A 22,726-nucleotide genomic window follows, 5' to 3' on the forward strand; every position below is an offset into this window, starting at 1 on the left:
GTGAGTTATAGCAGCAGGAGGAACACTTGTGTGTATGCTTATATAGTTAATTTGATGTAAGCTGCCTCACGCTGACTTAATTTTGTAGTGTAGATATGCCCTTAGACACTCCTTTGCATAAATCTGGGAAAGGAATTAGCTGAGGGCAAATAACTGAAAAACCCTGCAATGCCAAATTCCAAATAACAAACAGTTAGCATTCTCTTAACAGCAATGGCTCAATAAAGCAGGATGATATTGTGGTTGTGGGTTTTTGTGATGTTGGGCTTTTAGCCAACCCAGGACCTCTCTAGCCTTAATTCGTCTCTGGTAAAACAGAAAATGGCTCAGTAAAGTGTACCTTCTCCAGGTTTTAAAACACAGGGAAGTATGTTGTATTGCCTGACATTATTACAGACACGAGTGGCCACACAGATCCAGATCAGTGGTCCATCAATGGCCAAAGCCCAAATACTTCAGAGGGCATGACTAGAACAGGTCATCCTCTATTGCCCATTCCCAGCATCTGACCAACAGCCAGAATTGACAGGAATGGTGTCCCTAAACTCTAGTAGCCATTGATGGGTCCATCCTCTATGAGTTTATCTCGTTCTTTAACTCTGTGGTAATTCCGGCCATCACAACAGGGGCAGGCAAAATACAGCCAGTAGGCCAGATCCAGCCTGCCAAATTGCTGGATCCAGCTGGTCGCCAACCCGTGGCCCATCAGGAGCCTCGATCAGGCTCCCTGCCTGCCATGTTTCCCCATGGTGTTCAAAGCAGCCGATTGCAGGGGCCATGAACTCCCTGTACACTGTGTGTTTGGGGGCGGGGGCTTAGTGCACTGCCCTCACCCCCAGAATAATCTTGCAGCTACCTGGGCGTACTTTCAGCACAGGCAGCTCATGGAGGTTCCCCTCCCCCCTGACATGTGGCATTGAGAGTTCATGCCTTCCCCCCTCAACCAGCTGCTGTGGGCAGGGAGCCTGCCTGAGGTAAACGACTCCCAGCAAGCATCTGCACCTGCCCCCTCCCCCAACCCTCTGTTCTCTTTCCTGCACCCTTGTCCTAGGTTACAATCCCCTCTCAGACCCGGCACCCCCCTCCTGCCATAGGTCACAGCCCCTTTTTATATCGCTCAGAAAAGTAGTGGAAATCAAAGAGGATTCCCTAGGCCTTTTTATTTTTCTGAATCAGTTTGTTGAGGAGAAAGGGACGGATGCGAAGGAGGAAAATACAGCCTCCTCCAAAGCTCTTTTTAATACACAATATGGTACACAAAAACCTCGTAGGTTGCTCATATGGTTAGTTCACCCAACAGGGAACCACTTGTGATTTGAATACAGTATGAAACAATTTATCAGAGAAGTTCTCCCTATTTTGGAGTGAGTTCTCCAAAGCCACAGGGTGACTGCTTTAATCTTTGCCTTATTGTTAACTTTTAAATCTTCTTTCTGCTTCAGATGTTATCCCTCATGTATTTTTAGTTTTTATTATAATTTTACAATCTAGACCATAGTGTATGCCCAGCTGTACCCTCAAATTCTCCAGAGCTGAGCATAAAATAAGAGGTAACAGTCAATAGCTTAAGCCAGCGTTTCCCAAACTATGGGCTGCGGCCCAGTACCGGGCCGCAGGAAAAAAAACCGGGCCTCAGCATGGCTGCCAGGGTGTTTCGGGCTTCCGGACTGCCTGTGCAGCGCCAGGTTCCCCAAGCCCCCAGCCGGGCTGGGCGGATGCAGCCATATGTTTCAGGCTCCTGGCAGAGGCATAGTGAGGGTTACCAGGTGAGCTCTTATTGCTGGCCGTGGAGGGGGGAGGGGAAGTTGGATATGGGCCGCAGGGAAGCAGGGTCGGGGCAGTGGAGCTAGCTGGGGGAGATGGGAGGGGAACCGGCCGGTGGAAGCAGGGCTGACTTGGGGGTGGGGGAGAACTGGCTGGCAGAAGCAGGACCACCCGGGGGGGTGGGAGCAGTGGGGTTGGATAGGGGAGATGGCGGGGGGAAATGCCTGGCGGGGGCAGTGAGACTGGCTAGGGGAGATCGCGGGGCTGTCTGGGGAACCGGTCCGTGGAAGCAGGGCTGGCGAGGGCAGCAGGGCTTGCCAGGAGTGATCGGGAGAGAATCGGCTGGCGGACATCGGGGCTGGCCCAGAACGGCGGGGGGAAAGAATCGGCCAGCGGGGAGCAGGACAGTGCAGGGCGTACGCAGATCCTGAATAAAAATGTAAAAGCAGTGCCTTTTAAATATCCCCACTGCTGACAGTGAGGTTTAAAGGCACTACAATGTGTCAGAATGGAGAGATGGTGTCAGCTTTCTGAAAATAAATGAGCCCCTTTTCAATACATGATGTAGTGGTGCAAGGTTTTATTGGATTACAGTCCATTTTTCCAATCCATATTCCCTTAACTTGCTGATAAGAATGTTGTGGGTGGCCGTATCAAAAGCTATGCTAAAGCTGGCCCTGGGGGCTTTGGGAGGACCAAAAACAATGTATTTGCATATTTGTAATTTGCTTAATGAATATGCAAATATGCACATGACTGTTACCGGCCCTCCGAAAGCTTGCGAATGGATTTACTGGTCCCCGTGTCAAAGCTTGGGAACCCCTGGCTTAAGCCAAAGATGTGAGTTTTGTTGTTGGTTTTGAGTATGCATATGCTTTAGCATAAAGGCAAATTTATTTGTAATACTTTCATAGGTGGCATTTGAACAGCTGCACATTAAGGCATGGTGACAGAACAGAAGCAGCAGCAGAAGAACATTTGCATCCCACTCTACTTTTCTCCCAAACTCAGTGAGAGCTTGGATGCCTTCTGTGAAAATAAAACAGCTTAGATACACAAACATGATCTAACTTAGAAGCTGTTGTTGTTTGCATCTGACCCCCTTCTGCTTCTTTATCCTCTTATTTTTCTCTTTCACTCTTTTCAGTATTTATATCATGTCTGCTTATCTTTTCTTGTAATTCTCGGTTTCTTTACTTGAAAATTGGCGTTTCCCTTGTCTTGTCCATCTCCCCACACCTTTCCTGTACCAGACATGAAACAAGGGTCACACGGGGAATATGCAACTGTCCTTATATGAGCCTTTTGTAGTCCTTGCATTAATCTTCTGTATAACTTTGTGATGCCATGGGACTTACCTCTTCTCTTGTATAATGCCATCTTTACCCTCCTTTTTTGTTCTGTCCTCTTTTCCTCCCCTGTATTCCACTACCTTTCCTGGCTTATTCTTCTCCCCCCCGCCCAATTTTCCCCTCTTCCCTCTGGGTGTGGTAAGAGCCGCTACTAAAAATAAATGGGTGTAGAGCTCATTATTTGTTCCTCATGTCTCCATAATCTTGAACACAGCCATCCCCCCCATTGAGCCCATCCCCCATGTTTAGGCTGAATCCAATATTGACAGTCCTGAAGGAAGAGGAATAAGCTGTAGAGGTGTCTGGAAGGGAACTAACAGTGGCCCCTGCACTATCAAGATAGTGCTAGTTACTGCTCTTGCAGTCAGTAAGTGGTCACGAGGACCTATATTTGTGGTCTTTACCCAAAGGCCAGATCTGAAAATATGATCGGGAATGAGGCAGTTTGGTTTCTAAAACCAAAACCCTTAGCTTCCCAGAGAGATACTCACACCACTGCAAGTTTTATTGCTATTTCAACATTGAAACCCTCTTGTCTCTTTCTGAATTCTCAGCACAGCTTGATTTCTCTTGTGCGTAAGAGTGCATTGCCTCCGCTTTCTAATGTTATATTTACTGAAGCAAATGACCAAAGCTGTATCTTTGAGATTCCTCAGGCTACTGGAAGAATTACCCTGGAGTACCTTTGAGTTGGTGTAGATAGAATAAGGTTCCTTCTAGATAGAACAAGGTTCCTTCTAAGTGCACGGCAGCACAGTTCCACTGCTGCTTAATCAGCCCCACCCAGTCAAGAGCTCAGGACTTGCCCACAGAGTTGCCTGATGGGGCAGAGCTGATTAAGCAGCGGCAGTGCTGTGCTGCCGTGCAGTTTAGAGGGAATGTTGAGATAGAATGGTGCTGTTTAATTGTTTATTTGAACACTCAGATACTTTTCTTCACAGTGAATATAGAGAGGGAAAATGGCTACCATTTATGTCATGAAGTGACTGGAATTTTCTTTCAACCATCTCCGGTTCCTCTTCTAAAACATGATTTTGGTAACTAGAGTCACTGGATTTTTAGTAAATTAGGGAGCTTTCCTAGATGTTTTGTTGAGCATTGCCCCACCATTGGAGGCTTTTGGCCTTCCAATGGTGCCATATGCAATAATTCCTTGCTGCCTGCCTTCAATTTGTCCCCATAATTAAATCTATCTCCATTCTTCCTCTGTACCCATAGTCCATATTTTATTTTTATCAGTAAATATACGAAATCCAATGTAGATGTGTTTTCAATCTCTCTGAAGCATATTCTTTATTGAATATGTCATAACTTATATTTTTTACATTTCAGTATGAATCAAATAGCCTTTATACAGGCAGTCCCCGGGTTACATGGATCCGACTTACATCGGATCCCTACTTACAAACGGGGTGAGGCAACCCCGCACTAGCTGCTTCCCCCGCAGCAGACCAGGGAGACGCAAAGCTAGCGCGCCCCCCCCCCCCCCCCAGCAGACCAGGGAGACGCGGAGCGGCTTTTCTCAGCAGACACCTCAGCTTGAGAATAAAAGACTGAGGGAAGTGAGGTGTGGGAGAATAAAACTGAGCTCTGGAGAAATGTTTGGCTAGAGTTTCCCCTACAATATGTACCAGTTCCAACTTACATACAAATTCAACTTAAGAACAAACCTACAGTCCCTGTCTTGTACGTAACTCGGGGACTGCCTGTATATTCATTGTCAAACTTCTATATTGCAATAAGGTATAAATACAGTAATCAATCTAATAAAGACCTTTTTACTGTCAGTGTACGTTTATAAGTCACTTATCTTTTGCTCTAGTGTGTGGGTTGCATTAAATTTCCAGTAACATGATGATGGAGAAGGTATCAGCGATTGTGTATTTATCTTAAGACCAGTGGATCCTTAACCCCCAGCTATGATCAGATAGCGATCTTTTTGGGCAGAGCTGCACACATCTATCCTCTCTCTTTCTTCTTGAATCTGGGTAGAAGGCACAAGATCAGCTGGAACTTTCAGCACATGATGATGTTTTCAGGTAAAAGTGTTTGGTGAAGCAATAGTTATGTGTTACATAAACCTAAATAATTCTTTCATGTGAAAATTCTCCTTTTCATAATTAATGTGTAATTTCTGAGCAGGAAAAAGGCTTTTGTTTTAAAATAGTAGCAGTCAACTTAGACACTGTATAAAGATGCTATGCTATTTCCTATTCTTTAATTTCATTTCTTTACAAACAACAGATCAGAATCTGGCATGATTCTGAGAGGAGTCGGTCATTGGCCTCTGGCAGCGAGATGACCTCTGCATGGCTATGACTAACACGCTTCAAAATGTTTGTGTTTAAATTTTGCGGATAGAAAGGAGAGGGAGACTGAAATGTTTGGCAATATTTTCCCCTCAGAAAATAGCTTTCAGAATGACAGGACCAATGCTGTCAGACATATACGTGTGCAAAATCCACCTAGGGCTAGAATGAAAGAAAAGGAAGTGGAAATTCTACTAATGGAAATCTTTTTCTTCTGCTTTCCATATCTCAAGTGAGCTGCTAATGTTTGTGTTTCCTTACTAATAAAAACAAATTACTGCATATTTTTACTATTATTACAAATAAGTCCATGGCTGCCTGTCTGGGTGGGCCTTGCTGCTAGAATTTTGAAAGCCAGTAAGCTGTGTGTAGTACTTAGAAGTATGTTATTACCCAGAATTCTCCCAAGCTCACAGCTCTTTTATGGCAACACTGGTTTTAGTGTCGTGGGAACAAATTGAAAGACTTACTTGCTATTTCTGGATGCAGGGAGCTTCTTAATTTCAAAAAAATGTTTTTGCTTCAGTCAGCATGCAACTTTTTCCCACAAGCTTTTCTGGAAATATTTGTCATCTTCATACAATTATTTTTGGACTTATAATCATGTTTATGAAAATGCTGTGGCCGGTAGCTTGTTACTGCTTTGCCATTTTCAGGGCAGATATGCTCTGCCCTGAGCCATGGCATAGATTAGAGCAGTCTTGGTGCTGCTCTAACTTACACCTGCTGACTCTGGTTTATAAAGAACTATAACCAACTGAGCATAGCTGGAACACACCCCCTGCTTAACATAACATAGTCCCTTTACCAGAGATGATAAAGGGTTTGTGCAGGACATCATAATACTGTTGTCATACATCTCACAGACCAGATGAGGTGGCATTTTCATAGTATTTGGTTATTTTAAAAAGCTGATGCAGTGGGGAGAAATAATCAGTCCCTTCTTGTATGGGTGAGGGGGTTAGACTGAACGAATTTTAGAGAATTGCCATGAAAACTGTCAGAGGAGCCTGAGAAATTCACCTGGTTCGTTCCTTTCTTTCTGTGCAGGTCTTAGGGGAGCTATGGCATTTGCTCTGGCCATCCGAGACACTGCTACTTACTCCCATCAAATGATGTTCTCAACAACTCTTCTTATCGTCTTTTTCACTGTCTGGATTATTGGTGGAGGCACAACGCCCATGTTGTCATGGCTGAACATTAGGTCAGTACACATCCAAATACCGGGCAATCTTAAAGTATTTTTTAAAAGAAAAAAACCCCCTCCACTGTGCTAGTTGCTAATACACTAAAACTATCTGTGTGATGCTTGTTAGGAATCTCTAGATTTTTAGGGGTATAGATGTATAAGCAAGGAGAATTAAACAAGAAGTTATTGCCATTGACACTGCATAGATGTATAGTATATTAGGATCCCTATGAGCCAAAACATCTGGAGCCCTGAGCTCCTTAGCAGGATGCAAGTAACATCCACTGATTTGAATAGAAATTGCTTGTATCCTACAAGGAGGTAATATGATGCTTGTATCCCAACTTCCATATCTAATGAATGAACACCATTCTCCATCTGTTGGTCCCTGATAATGATGTGATCCTGCTCCCACTGATTTCAGTGGGATTTGATTTTAATGGGAACTGGATCAGCCCCAATTAAACAGGCTGTTATGCAAACACATGTGGTATTTCCTGGACTGTTAAAACAATCAGGATCTTGCTATACTATGTATTCCAATTACTGTATTATAACTATAAAAACATTCAAGGGGCTGAAAAGGCTTGAAGACATGGAAAGCATTAAAGATGATGGGTATGGTATGTAATCATAAGAGTTTGGCTAAACTTCCAATATACAGATGCACTGAGGTTATATGAATATATATTTTGAAGCAACTTATGGGAATCAAAAGCCTTAGAAAATAATGGCTCCATCCAGCCTTCCACCCACCGAGCCATTGTTATACCAGGAGCATACCTGATGGATATTAGGGTTTTGGCAGCTGAAGAGAATAGGGATGTGAACAGCTAGTAAACTATCCAATAAGTAAATGCTTATCGGACAGTCAAGGCACTAGTCAAATAGTCGCTTCCCTCTCCCCCGCAGCCTTTATAAGAGAGTGGAAGGAGTGCTTCAAAGCAGCAGCACAATGTGGATCCTGGGGCCAGACTCTGAGGTCCCCGCAGTGTTGCCGCTTTGAAATATCGCAAGCAGCCCAGGGCCAAAAATGTTTAACCTCTCTTTTTATTTGTATCTGTGTAATTCTGTAAATCTGTTCATAGCCTTCTGGTTACAGAATGCAGTATTTGACTGAGCCCTATACAGTGTTCACTGGAACTGGTGTAGTTGCGGCAGCCACGTGCAACTGAACAGGAGGCAGAAACACAAGTGGTGATCGATGGTCTCTTCTCATGATACAGTGCCAGTCACTGAGAAATAAAATGTCCCCTCTGTTATAGGAGGGCAGCAGAGGGATAAAGCTTAGCACTTTCCCAATGAAGTTCAGAAGTGGACTTAACATGTTAGTGTCATAGCCTGTGTCTCAAACAGAAGCAACCTCATGGCATAAAGGGCTCAGTTGAGGTGCAGCATAGAATGCAGGATACTGTCACTGCATTTCTTTCCATGGATGATGCCTAGCCCCCTGGCACTTATGCTCTTTAAATTAGATTGCAGGAAATAAAGCGCGAGGGTATGTCTACAGAGCAGTGTTATTTTGGAATAACTGACGCTATTTCAAAATAACAAAATGCATGTCTACACTGCAAGCCGTTATTTCGACATAATGTTGAGCTGGAGGACTTCTTACTCCGACTCCTGTAAGCCTCATTTCAAAACGAGTAAGGGAAGTCGAAAGAATGTTCTTCCTTTGACTTCTTGGGCTGTGTCTAGACCGCAGGGTTTTTTCGGAAAAACTTCACCTGCGTCTAGACTACAGCTGCGTTCTTTTGAAATTAAATCAAAAGAACGCGGCTTTTCTTTCTGTGGCGGTACCCCTCATTTCACGAGGAATAATGCCTTTTTTCGAAAGTGCTCTTTTGAAAGTACTGATTGTAGTCTAGATGCTCTTTTTCGAAAGAAGCTTTTTCGAAAGTATCTTTCGAAAAAGCCTCTTTTGAAAGAGGCTTGCGGTCTAGACGTAGCCTTGCTGTGTAGACAGCACCAAAAGCCGTACTAGACAATTTCGACATCAGCCATGCAGTTGACATAGCTGAAGTTACGTATCTTAATTCGACTTTTGCCCTGCAGTGTAGATGTGCCCTGATAGGCTGAGAGTTAAGATGGGTTTAATTATATACAAGGTGCTTTAATAGAAAAGAGATTCAGGGTAAACACTGCTTTTTGTTCATTTATTAGAGTAAGTGGGAGGGGGCAACGATGCAGTTCAGGAACAATAGAAAAGGCTGGTATCCTGTGGAACTGAGTGGTTTTCCTCTAATCCTGCTACAAATGACTATTAATTATACACCTTCATTAATAAAGGTTAACGAATCCTCACAAAACCCCTGTGAGGTAGTTGGTAGTATTCCAGCTTGAAAAGGAGAAACCATCTGCATTACACATCCTCACTACAGGGTTAGCCTGGGTGATCAGCACTAGCAGGTTGGCCTAACCTGGATGTGAGCAGCTAGAACTGCAAAGCCCCACCTGAGTAAGTGTGTTCTCTTGGTGCTGTACTCCTCTGTGTGTGTCACCCAGACTTCTTGGGGCACATCCCATGTTCTTCGGACTGCAGATAAGCTGAGCTGCTGTGTGATTCTTTCCCAGGGAATTGTGTGTAAAATTGTTTCTCCTGGGCAAGTGAGAATTGTGGGAAGGTGCTGGTGGATTACCAGCACTCATACAGTGTGGATACAGACTGAGTTACCAGCCTGAGAGAAAGTGGCACTAGTGGGCTGGCCCATATCTTCAGCTCGGCTAGCTAACCTGAGTTTAAAGCACCATTAACTTCAAACGAAAGGTTTTTGTGTGTGGATGGGGAAGGAGCATGAGACAATGCCCAAGTAAGAACTGAGTTAACTCCGTAGAGAAGAGACACTTGGGATGGGGGCAGGGCCCAAAATAATTTGCTAGTGTGTCAAAATCGATTGATAACAGTTGTGATTGGTATTTAGCATTTCTGGCTTCCACTCCCATCAGTACTGCCTCCACAGATGTAAAGTTTAACCCTTTAATTTTCATTTTGCACATAAAAGTAAGATTAATGGTTGAGTAGGAAGCAATAAAAGTAGAAAGATTAAGGGCCAATCCTGTTACTTTATCTTCAACTTTAATTCATTGTGCTTGAGTATAGCTAGTGGGTTAGAAGAGAAGAGATTTTCAGAACATGATGCACTATTAATTTGTAATAGATGAACTTAAAGTGCAATTAAACAGTATGTATTTCCATTTTGTCAATCTAATAAGACAAAATGAAAATTATATTAGTTTAAACACTTCATATATTTTCATATTGTCAACCTTAAACTTCAATTTAATTCTTGAGCCGTAAGCATAGTGAGTTTATGAAAGTCCAGCTTTTACAGTCCAGAATTTTAATAAAATTCTTCCACGCTTCCATTGATTGGAAAGTTATGTCCATTTTAGATTCGACCATTGGAAACTAAATGAGTTAAATTTAAACACTAGAAATAATAATTTTTCATTCCACTCAAATGTTTTGAGTTTCTTGCATCTCACAGATGTCTTTGGAAGATTACATTTAAGTACCCGAATGGTAATGTTCTTGGAGGAGTGCATTTGTTTGGAAAATACATTTTGCTTTGATAAGTTAGTAAAAAAAATAGTTTTAAAAAATGGAGTCTACTCCCATGTGGTGATGAAAGCCAAGACAATTTTTTTTCTGCCTGAAGCAGCTAACAAACTTCAGAGAGATCTGACAAGATAATAAATCAGAAGTGTTGTCAGAGTTCCTGTTTAGAAGGTGACCGACTTAAGATTTCACTTGTACTTCTCACAGAGAAGGGGAACTTTTGCATTTATAGCTCAAAATAAGGGTCTGTCATTGTTCACTAGGAACCAGATGTTAGGGTACTGCTTCCTTTTTTCAGTGATTGCATTTTGCTTCAATAGCAACATTCAGACTGTCTTCTTCTTTTTTGGTTCAAACGAGGTGAGTCGGAATAGTCATTACAAGTAGCTGTCATTGATTCATTTCAAAACATTAATTTTAATTAGTAACCCACTTTTTCTAGATTGTAAGAACTGTAAAATAGTTTGTGATAAAGATAGAAGTAAGCACTGTTCTTGCTGAGGAAGAGGCTTTCATTTCCAATACTAACTTTATAGGGTTGTTTTTGTTTTGTTTTTTGTTTTGTTTGTTCTTTTACTTAAATGATGCATAGTGACATGCCTAGTTACTATTGAAATAGCAGGATTTTTACTGGAAGTCCTGTAGTCCATTTTATTCAGTTACAAAGATTTAAGCAATGAGAAATTGAATGATGTACAATAAATGAGAGAGAGAGGATCAGATACTGACCAATGAGGGGATAAAACAAAATATCCAAAAGCAAACTCCTTCAGGGAGCATGATCCAGTGCACTAAATGTGACAAGTGTCCTATGGAGGAAGTGTGATTAAAAGATGAGTTATAATCTGCATAGGGGTATGAATTGAGATTTCATAGGCAGAAATTCCATCATGTGGCATCATTTTTGTCCCCTTCCTAAGGCCTGGCTCATTCCAGTCGTCTTTTCCTCCAGGTTCTGTTTGAGTCCTACCTTTTTTTCCAGGGCTCTGTGTCTGATCTCAGCCTCTCCCAATCTTCTTCCCCAGCTACCCCACAATTTTGAGTTCCCATTGGCTACCCCTACCCTCCCATTGGCTCACGGTCTCCTTGACCAATAGGTCCTCTTCACCCCATTGTGGCCCTAATCCCTTTTTCCTTCAAGTCCAACTGTTTTGGTCTTTGCACTGCCTAGAGAGATTGGTTCCCAGCTCTCAGTTCCTGTGTTTGGTGCCACTGTAGAAGAGCAGTTAATACTGTGTGTGTTATTAGGTGGGAGGAGGGAAGGGTGCCAAAAAGCACATCCCAAGGTGCCCTCCCATCCGAGTTTAAAATCTCTATTCCAAAGCATGGAGGTACTAGAGCTTCTCAACAGAATGGTTGGAGGGATAATTTAACGTGAGTAAAAATTTTATTTTTCCCTAAACTCGTTCTGGGGAAAAAGCTCAATAAGTTTTGCTGTAATCTTCCAAAAATAGTTGGGACAGAAATAGGACATGGAAAATAGCAGCCTACTAGAGTGGCACAGTTTATAAGCAACTGAAAGAGGATCTGAGAATGGAAAGACTTAAACATCTTTAACTGTAGGTGTTGCAACCTGCACAAGATAGCTAGTGCCAGAATTAAAGTTAACTTTAGAATGTTCAACTTTGTAACCTGTAACTTTTTTAAATATATAGTTTTTGTATATACATGTGTTTGTATATGAATTGTCCATATATTTTATATATATATACACACACAATCTATCTTTAATCTATAGTTATACCATAGATATAATCAGTGCTTTTTTGTTTAAAAAAAAAGTGCCGGTAGGCCAGGGGAAAAGTTGTTGAGCTCTGATTGGAGGTACCGGTACTACATCTGGAGGTGCTGGTACTGCGTACCAGGCAGTACCCTCACAAAAAAAGTTACTGGATTTAATCATATATGTATATGTGTAACCAGTCATAAATGTAGGGCTGGAAGGGACCTTGAGAGGTAAAGTCCAGGCCCTGCACTGAAGCAGGAGAAAGTACACCAAGACCATCTCTAACAGGGTTTGTCCAACCTGTTCTTAAATCTCCACTTAGTGATTCCACAACCTACTTTGGAAGTCTGCGGCAGAGCCTAACTGCCCTTAATACCTAACCTAAACCTCCCTTGCTGCAGGTTAAGCCGGTTACTACTTATCCTACCTTCAGTGGACATGGAGAACAGTTGATCACAGTTGTCTTGATAACAGCCCTTAGTATATTTGAAGACTTTTATCAGGTCCCCCATGAGTCGTCTTTTTTTCTCAGGATTGAACATGTCCAGTTTTTTAATCTTACTTCCTAGGTCAGGTTTACTATAGGGATGTTAAATTTAGATTAACTAATTGGATAGTTGATGGGATTTCCCTGCAGGGCTTCCTTTTTAAATGAGCCCTGGTAGGGCTCTTGTGCATTTCAAAAGCAGAATCGCAGTAGAAGCGGCACAAGTGAAGACTGATTCCGTCCCTGCTCACTCTTTCCCATTGTGCCTCTGCCTCTCCTGCCCCCCGCGGAGATGATGTTGCAGGAACCAGCTTTTAAGCCATCTGCCCCCAGCACCGGCTCCTGCTCGCCCATCCCTTGCTGCTTCTCTCTGATACAGGCAGCAAGCGGGGGAATCAACTAGTCGCATCACTAGTCAACTATCTGATAAGCTTATGCTTGTCAGATAGTCAACTAGTCACTTACTTCCCTAGTTTACTAAAGCTATTATTATTTTTGTAGCTATCCTTTGCACTCTATCCAGTGTGTCCACATCTTTCCTAATATGTGGTGCCCAGAACTGGGCACTATTCCAGCTGAAACCTCACTAGCTCGGTGTAGAATTGGACGATTACCGTCTTTGACTTACATATGACACTGCTTTTAATGTACCCTAGAATTATGTTAAACTTTTTTAACAGCTGCATCACATTGTTGACTTGGATTCAGTTTGTGATCCACTATAACTTCCAGGTCCTTTTCAGCAATACTGTTCCCCATTTTGTAGTTCTGCATTTGATTTGGTTTTTTTACTTCCAATATGTACTATTTTGCACTTTCACTGAATTTTACTGAATTTCATCTTGTTGAATTTAGACCAATTCTCTAATTTGTCAGTCATTTTGAATTCCCATCCTGTCCTCTAAGGTGCTTGCAACTCTTTCAGCATGGTGTCATCTGCAGACTTTATAACAATGCTATCCACTCCCTTACCAAAGCCATGAATGAAAAAGCCAAATAATACAAGACCCAAGACCGATCCTTGCAAAGCCACGCTAAATGCAGTTTGACAGTGACCCACTGATAACCTCTTTGAGTAGGGGCTTTCAGCCGGTTGGACATCCACCTGTTACATATACTTTGTTGTTATATAAAAAGTCTGTGGAAAACATGCTTGGATCCCTTTTCTTGGAGTTGATTTCTGGATGTGATTATCACCACATGGTTGTATGTAAACAAACTAAGGGATGCTATTAGTAAATGTTTGTCATACAGTGCTATCATTTTTACTTTCTATGATTTTTTTGTTATCATTTTGTATTCCATTTTTATGTTGTATGTTTGTTTTCAGTTGGGTTTCTGTTGTTTTTTATTTTGAGCCAGGTAGCTTGGCCAAAGACACCGGCTCTCAAACATTTTCTGTTACTTACATTCCATTTTTGTGCTGTACCAGAGTTGGTGATCATGCTTCATCGGTGGAAGAGATAAATGAAAGCCGCTGGCTGTACTTCAGGTGACATTGGTTTCCTCAGTATAAAATTAACCTGGTGCTTGGCTTTCTTCACTTTTCTAACCCAAAGTCTGTGTTATCTTTCTAAGCTATGCCATGCTGCTGTTTTTCAAATGAGTGCATCGTTTCTGTAATTCTGAATTAGCTTAATTCATGGAGCTGAAAGGGTGTGGTTCCCACAAGCAGGCTTTACTCTTTTTTATTTTTTTCTATATTTACCCCTAAAATTTGGATAACAGATTCCTTCTATCCCACCACACACTTAGGAAAGAGAGTTAACAGGTTCTAGCTTCAGCTAACTTCTGTTATGTTGGAAGTCATGAGTTTGATCATATAATCCTTACTGCATGTGGCCTACATGACTTCCAAACGGATTACTTGCAAGAATAACATCAACTCACATAAGGGTTGCAGGACTGTCCCTTATTGGAATTCTCCCAAAGAAAGGGCTAATCAGACCTAATGTATTGAGTTCAATGGGATAGGAATCAAGATCAGTTTCCAAATGTCCATGAACTGATAGACAGGGTCTGTTGTGGGCTGCTGAAGATGTACAGAGTGTAACAAATTACATTCCTTTGGTGCATCTTTAATGAGTCCTGTGGTACCACAGGAGTTCCCAACCAATTAGTTGGTTTTTAGAGCCACAAACAGACCAACACTGAAACAAGTTGCAGTAAGAACCAGAGTAGTTAAAGTACTACCAACACTCAGAGTTTAGACTATGATAAATTCTTGCCCTCCATTTCAGGCTTTCGGAGGACTGGACTTGGGCAATATCACCATGTATTGGAGCTGCTCTGCTTATGGCCCCATGTGGAGTTTCTCAGAGTTAGGATCAACCAGGTTTTTAAAAGTGTTTCTTGCCAATTTATTTTCATGTTAACTTTCCCTTTGGGTGCATCTACACTGCACCATAACTCAAAATAAGATACGCATTCTGAGATACGCAATTTAAGTTTCTTAAGCTATTTTGAAATAGCATTGAATTATTGCCTCATTTTAATTTCAAAATAAAGCGCTATTCCAAAACATCCCTTACTCCTTGTACAATGGGGTTTACAGAGATGTCGGACTAGCGAGCCTGAAATAACGGGCTTGCTGTGAAGACATGGGATGATAAATATTTTGGGATACTTTGGTATCCCGAAATAGCATTGCAATGTAGATGTACCCTTTGAGTTTGTTCTGGAGATTTGTGTGTGGGCAGAAGTCATGATAGTGGCACAGGGGCTGGGCCAGAGGTGGGCAAAAGGGCCTCCCCGGGCCAGATCAATTCTGCCAAGCGGGTTGATCCAGCTTGTGGAGACCCTGCCACTCTCCTTGCTCCCAGGCCAATTAGGGCCTGGAGGTCGGGGGAGAAGCACACGAAGTTTCCTCCGCCCTGGGATGAGACGTGGTGTTTAGAAGCAAGCACATGCTAGTGGCAGGGAGGGAGGAGGCTTCACACGCTCCCCTGCCTCCAGGCCAATCGGGGTCTGGAGGCAGAGGGAGTGTGCAAAATCTCCTCCACCCTGCAAGGAGCACACGGCGCTTGGAAACACAACACGCTCCTGGCAGGGTGGGAGGAGACTTTGCGCACTCCTCTGCCCCCAAATCCTGATTGGCTTGGGGGCAAAAGAGGGAGTATGCTAAGTCTCCTCCCACCACCAGGGGCATGGGAGCCTAGTGGGAACCTGGGAAGAGGGGCAAAGGTGCTCCCCCACCTCCAGACCAATTATGGTCTGTGGGTGGGGAAGCCTAGAAGTATCCTGGCCCCGCCCCTTCTGTTTGAGGCCCAGGGCCACTTAAAACATTTCTGATGTGGCCCACAGCAAAAAATTATTGCTCACCCCTGGGCTGGGCTCATGAACGTGTGCATGCAAAGTGGGGAAGGGCCTGCTGAACTACAGTGATGCCAGTGCTCGGCTTTAGGGTCACAGGTGGCACATCTGAGCAGTTACTATGGCACCAAGAGTGATGCTGTAATTCTAGATCCCTTCCAAACCACGTTGGTTAAGGAAATGGCGATGAAAAGGAAAGGTTGGGAGTTAAGGAACTCAGTTGGCAGATGAAAGCTCAATGATAATCCATTTACTAATTAAAACATGTCTTAAAGATTAACTGGTCATAGTCTGAAAATAGATAAATATTTTCATACAGGGCCACTTAAATTGGCTCTAAATATTGTTACTTGGTTGTGTCTGTGTAAATTCCACTGAATATTCCAAGACCAGAATGAAAATGGTGACTAAAACAGTTTGTAGTCATCTGGTTTTACATAGCAAAACAAGGAATTGATTCTGAAAGGAGAAATTCATCTTCTATTGGCCAAATCTTTGTTGCCAAAGCAAACACTGCCTCTGTGCAATCCTAGGAACCATATGTTGCAGCTATGGATTGTCAGCGTGTATAACAGAGAAAATAGTAATGTGCGCTGGGATTACACTGCCTTGCTGTTGGCTGCATTGCGGCTGACATGCCCTTCAGTTCACATAATCCAATCAGTGCCTACACCAGGGGTCAGCAACCTTTCAGAAGTGGCGTGCCGAGCCGAGATTTAACTTATTCACTTCTATTTATATACTTTTTAAAGTCAATAATAGCCCTCCTTATAGCAGCTTCATTAATAAATTAAATAAAGATGCAGCTCTTACCATTTTAGTAACACAGGATTTAAAAAAATCATTAAGATCAGAGTTTTAGATATCTGCAGCACTCCAGAAAAATTCTGTTAAAAGAATCTTTTTCTTTCTTATGTTGGGATTCACGGGCTTAATTTTTGGCTCTCTCTCAGACTTCTTAAGTGAGCTCAGGTAAGCCTCCAAGGGCACATCTACACTACAGCTGGAGGTGTAAATTAGAAGTCAAGGAGAAATACACACACTAGTGTTAGCTGAGCTAGTGCCCTGAGGGTAGGTCTGCACTGCAGTTAAAAACTTGCTGGTCTAAGGTGTGGAACACACACACATCCTGGGAGCACTTAGGGGAGCTAAAGGTGCACCTGAGTGTCTGAATGTAACACTGAGCTGGTTGCAATTTTTAAAGTTTTTTTTTTTTCTCTTAGGGAGCCAGAAGGACTCAGTTTTGTTTTAGAAAAAAGTCTTGTCCCAAACTGATTCCTCTTGTGTAAAAAAATGTCATGCCTTTTCACTAACTTAAACTTCAGTCTTTTATAATTAGTTACACCAGTTTTTGGAGGAGTTTTTTGTAAAGGAAAAATTTCACTAACTTTTTTTAGGAGACGCGGGGAATAGAAAAGATGTAGGACACTTTGAAAAAGGGGAAAAATAAAAAAGGGTCCATTTGGCACACTTTGAAATGAAAACGAATTTATAAGTTAATACATTGTTTTTCCCCTCTGTGAAAATAGGTCGTCATATTTCAGTCAGTTCTGGTAACCTAGAGAAAAATCACGAGTTATGCTTTTGTTGACAATTCCCATGGCATTCATGCCTTTAGCTTTGTTTCTTAGATCTATGCCCAGATATACAGAGGTATTTGGGTGCCTAAAGAGGCAAACACATGCCTAACCTGCTTTGCACTCCAGAAAACCCCGGATGTCTAACTCCCATTAAGTCAAATGAAAATAAATGCAATTTCCATTAGGCACCTATCTGTCTCTTTAGGTGTTTATAAATCTAAGCCAATAACACCTCCTTATCTTGCTGCTCCATTTCCAGCAGAGCAGCTCCTGTTAGCAGCTGCATGAAACACAATGCCCCCTGCCAATTAGCTGAACTCCCTGCCTGCCCCAGCGGGTTGTGAGGCTCCAGTGGCAGTGCAGGCTCCCTGCTGTGCCAGGTAGGGAGTAGGGGAGGACTGAGCTTCCTCCCTTGTGCCAATGAAAATCTGCTCACGAGCCACTGATGGCATGCATGCCGTGGGTTGCTGGCCCCTGGCCTACACCAATGTGTGCTTGTTCATCTGGCTTTCCAGCAGGCTATTTCAGTGAAATTTCAAGATGACTGGGCTGCCACCATTACTGAGCGCCTGGTATATAAGAGCTAATCCAAGTAAGTCAGTCCAGCCCTGTACAAATTCAAAGGTCCAGGAACAAATACTGACTTTCATAGCAATTGATCTTCATAATTGCTTATGGAGCATCCAAGTAAAGGGAAACCACTTTGCTTTGAGAGACTTTTCTCCGGCATCACGTGCTTTCCTTGACCTGAACTGGAACTCTGCCTTGAACCTAAAGTGAACTAGAATATTTCATTATATTCTCAGCACTAAAATTTGATGGTGGGAATAGCAGGATTTGTTGTGAATTGTAGTTAAAGATGACTAATTATTTGGTGGTTGCTTAACCACTAATGGCCAATATCTTTGTGGGAGTAATATTGACAAAAACTAGCATTCGGATATTTAAACTTTAGAAAAGGGACTTACTTAAAGGAAAGAGCTAGTCATAAAGACTCTTAAGTCAAGTGAAGAAATAAAAATCCTTCTACTTTGCATACTATTAATAAATATTCCATAATAGACACCTGAGGCACACATTGCCCCCTAGACAAAAAAAGGGGGAGAGGAATTTAGCTTGGTTAAATGTTAAGGTGCAAGAGATTATTTAAACCTCAGAGGCATCTGACAAAGAATGGAACTCTAAACTAAATAAAGGCAATAGGAAAGAATATAAATTACATCAGGTAAATGGGGAATTATGAGGGATAAGAGAATTTGAAGAACAAGTAGCAAAGATATTAAACAAAGAGGTTTTTTTTAGGGAAGACCACTTTATAATGAAGTGAGGTTGTATTGAAGTTGGGAAGTAAAGAGATAAAACACCAAAGACTTGGAGGGGCTGGTGAGTATGAACTAATAGGGAGCAAAGGAACCAATTAAAAAAGAGAAAAACATTGAATCTAAATATTTTCTTTGTATCTCTCTCCACCACAGAACTGAATAGGGAGACACATATCCTTTTTTTTAGGTAATCACATGAAGTACCGTCAGAGATAATGATCTCAAAAAGAAGAGCTGCTACAATAAATTGATAAAAAGGAAAAAGTCACCAGGCCCTGTTAGTACAAGCCCAAAAATTTGAGAATGAAGTGGCTGAGATGCAAAGAAAAATAAACACTTGCCTTAAAATCAGCTACTACTGGAGGACACCAAATATTATACCTGTTAAAAAATTGCTGGAAGGTGAACCTAATCAAATCTGTGAACCCTGTTTTGGTATCCTGTAAATTGGCTAAAATAGATGGAAAAATATGATTGAAGAACAGCACTAAGGTAACTATATGATAGGAAATAACCAGGTTGACTTCTACAAAAGAAAACCAACAAAAATTGAGGACTTTCTCTCCAGAAAAAAACTGCAATGAAAAGTTTTCATATCAATTTCCGTTTGGGGCAGAAATTTAAAGTGTGAAAATTTGTGGCTAAAACCCAAACATTTCCAGTTTGGAAATGCTGCCATGGCATTTCATGGGAGTTGTAGTTCATGTGCCTTATCTCCTCTTTGGGGTGTGTTTTTATGAGGCACAACACAAAATCTCCCTGTGTGCGGGGGAGGAAGAGAGATTTACATATCAGTTGAAAGTTCATTCCCTTTGTGTTTCATTGATGTCCTCTTTTTTTTTTTTTTTTTTTTAATGATAGAATAGCAATAGTGATAGCCAATCTCCCTTCTCTGTGCCATTCATTGTAACTTTATCATGTCTCTTCTGTCCACCACTGATAGGCCCTTGCCTGGGATTATCTGTTCAGTTCTCCCATCTCAAAAAGGATGTAGCAAAAACAGTGGAGAGTTAGAGCTGTGTAACGAGTGGCTTGGAAAATCTTTCATACGTGAAGAGTAAACCAAACAATCCTTTTTTCTCCAAAAATAAGCAAATAAGAGGGTACGTGATTGTTACACAAAATGAGCATGTAATGTATTCCTATTCATTTCCCCCTGACTCCTAATATGAGGAGTTAGACAATAAAATTGAAAGACAATACATTTAACATTGATTCTTGTGGAATGTACAATTTGTCTGTGGAATTTGGTGTCACAAGAGATCCTGGTTTAGTAGGATTTCAGCAAGGACTTGACAATTGAAAGGGTAACAAACCTCTAGTTGCCTTGAATAAGATTGGTTAGATGTTTTTGGAAGGGATATTTCCGGTATAAGACGATCGCTAACTGAATAACTGTAAACTTAAACAATAACAAATGGTCTGGTAGCACTTTTAGTCCATTTGTTGTTTTTTAAGTTTATCCTGTGCAGACTAACTCGGCTACCCCCTGAAGCTTCTGAATAACTATAGCAAGGAAAGTGATAGAAATATAGCCGTGTTAGTCTGGGGTAGCTGAAGCAAAATGCAGGACAATGTAGCACTTTAAAGACTAACAAGATGGTTTATTAGATGATGAGCTTTTGTGGGCCAGACCCACTTCCTCAGATCAAACAGTGGAAGAAAATAGTCACAACCATATATACCAAAGGATACAATTTAAAAAAATGAATACATATGAAAAGGACAAATCACATTTCAGAACAGGAGGGGGATGCAGGTGGGGAAAGAAAGGAAGGAAGGTAAGTGTCTATTCACAGACACTTATCTTCCTTCCTTTCTCCACCCCCTGCATCCCCCTCCTGTTCTGAAATGTGATTTGCCCTTTTCATATGTGTTCATTTTTTTAAATTGTATCCTTTGGTATATATGGTTGTGACTATTTTCTTCCACTGTTTGATCTGAGGAAGTGGGTCTGGCCCACGAAAGCTCATCATCTAATAAACCATCTTGTTAGTCTTTAAAGTGCTACATTGTCCTGCATTTTGCTATAGCAAGGAAGTTCCCTTTTTGGGTATGGTAGTCTGTAACCACCTACTGTCTGCTTTTCTGCCTCTTCCTCTGAAGCATGTGCTACTGATCACTTTAAGAGACTAGGCTTATTGGTCTGATCCATTGTGACAACTCCCATGTTATTTAGGATAATGAAACTTCCCAGAAGACAGAGCAAACTAAGATAATGAATTGCTTTCTGAAGGCTTGTCTGAACAGCGGTTCAGAATACAGCAGCGTGGACAGCATTCTACATCGAAGTGTAGTGTTGGAACTCCCCCCTGTGGACACCAACTAATAGGTTCCTCGTTCACGCTAACAGTCTTCTTCAAACAGGGTCACGTTAATGTGAACAGGAAACCTTTTAGTTCATGCCCGCAGCATTTTCAAGGGGGAGTTACAGTGCAGCACTTAAGTGCACTTTGTGGTTTACACTGCAGTGATCAAGCTTAGTAACTTTGCTGATCCCCTCTTAAGAACTGAATTTTTAAAAGGGTAAATAACAGTGCGTGCTAAGCCATTTGCAGGCCTGCCTAACATCACAGTACTCTTACGTACACAGTCTGCCGCATTGAAGGCATGTTCCTTGCAGAGCAAGAGGCTAGCTGTAACTCTGCTAGTCAGTGCACAAAGTAGCATGCTTCTAAATGACACAGCAGTGATGGCAGTCAGCCAAGGAAGACCAAGTTGCTTGTGTATGAACATCTGCTGTCTGGAGAAGAGTTCTGGTTGATTGAAAAAGGGACTTACTTGTAATGTGTCTCTTAGCATGATGGACTAAAGCAAGACTTTTCCTTAAATGACTTGTATAATAAACATGTGGAATGCTGTTGAACTAACCACTTAAATCTGCTTTTAAAAATACATTCTCGTCTGCCTGGGGAGTTTGACCATCTGCTAATAGTTTGCATTTGTATTGTTTGTTTTCCTAATGACTCTCTAGAGTTGGAGTTGACCCAGATCAGGATCCCCCACCCAGCAATGACAGCTTTCAAGTCTTACAAGGAGTAAGTAATTAGATAACTTTCTTTCTAGGCTGGTGATATAATATAAAAGGGGATAATCAGAAAGGATGTGAAGGGTACCTGACATTGGTGAATATTTTTTCTATGATGTATGAATGTATATGCTGATGACCATGGTGCCTGACGTAAATATTTCAGGTTACAGATGTTGATATAGGCTTCTAAATTTTGTATTTCAAACCTGGATCTTTATAAGAGCACCAGAAAACTCCCCAGATCTGTGAGGTTTTTTGCATGCTGTCTAATGGCTTGCTTTTTACTTTTCCAGTGGGCATTCCTGCATTCTTCTTTAAATGTTCTAACCAGTCCTTTTTAGGAGCTGTGGATAGAGAGTAGTCCGCATGACTTCCATTCAGTGACTGTTACCAAATACTGCACTTTTAACTATGTAAAGTAGCTGCAGTCAAAGTATCAAATTTGATCTTTGGTCTCATCTACACGGAGCATCAATGAAAATAGGGGGGGGAGGTGATTTCTAAAAGGTACCAACATGTCGCACACCATCAGGTCCACGTAGACCCTGCAGGCACAAACTTAAAGTTACCTTGTGCTCATCACTATGGGCAGGGGCCGACAAATTACAGAAAACCCTATTCGCCAGACAAAAAAGGGACTTGCCACTCTCCCCCACAAAAAGTATTTTTTTAAATGGTATAAATTCCTAATAAGAATAAGAACAGTGATTACTAATAAGTTATTAATAAATATCACCCAAGTTATTAATAAATATCTTATAAACCTCTACCTTTTCTCTCTACTGCCATGTCTCCTCCCTTTGCTCTATAAGCTCCCCTGGTGCCTGCCGCCCCCCAACCCCTCACCCTCCTCTGCTGTCCTGACTCCTGCCCTTCTCACTGTCCTCAGCCTTCCTGAGACCTGCCCCCCTCCTCCAGCCCTTCTCTCTTCCCCCCCGTGCCCACTCCTCCAGTAGCCCCACTCTGATCATTTGAGCTACCCTTCCTCATCCCCTCTCCTAACACCTCCCTCTACACACCTGCCCTGCCTCTCTCCTCTTGTGCTGTTCCCTCCCTTGCAGGTGTCTGCCCTTCTGCTTCACCCCCAGAATCCCC

The 22,726-nt window shown here is 42.0% G+C and overlaps 1 protein-coding gene across 1 annotated transcript in view; it reads left to right on the forward strand.

Moving 5' to 3' along the window:
- Window positions 1–22,726, forward strand: part of SLC9A7 (solute carrier family 9 member A7) — a 126,196-nt gene that overhangs the window by 80,531 nt on the left and 22,939 nt on the right. The window contains exons 11-14 of the mRNA XM_075916189.2: window positions 5,044–5,155; window positions 6,476–6,629; window positions 13,819–13,878; window positions 21,575–21,638. Coding sequence (XP_075772304.1) covers window positions 5,044–5,155; window positions 6,476–6,629; window positions 13,819–13,878; window positions 21,575–21,638 — 390 coding nt within the window. The remainder of the gene's footprint in view (window positions 1–5,043; window positions 5,156–6,475; window positions 6,630–13,818; window positions 13,879–21,574; window positions 21,639–22,726) is intronic.

This window comes from Pelodiscus sinensis, chromosome 1 (genome assembly GCF_052426305.1).
Source record: "Pelodiscus sinensis isolate ZL-2025 chromosome 1, ASM5242630v1, whole genome shotgun sequence".
Classification (NCBI taxonomy): domain Eukaryota; kingdom Metazoa; phylum Chordata; order Testudines; family Trionychidae; genus Pelodiscus; species Pelodiscus sinensis.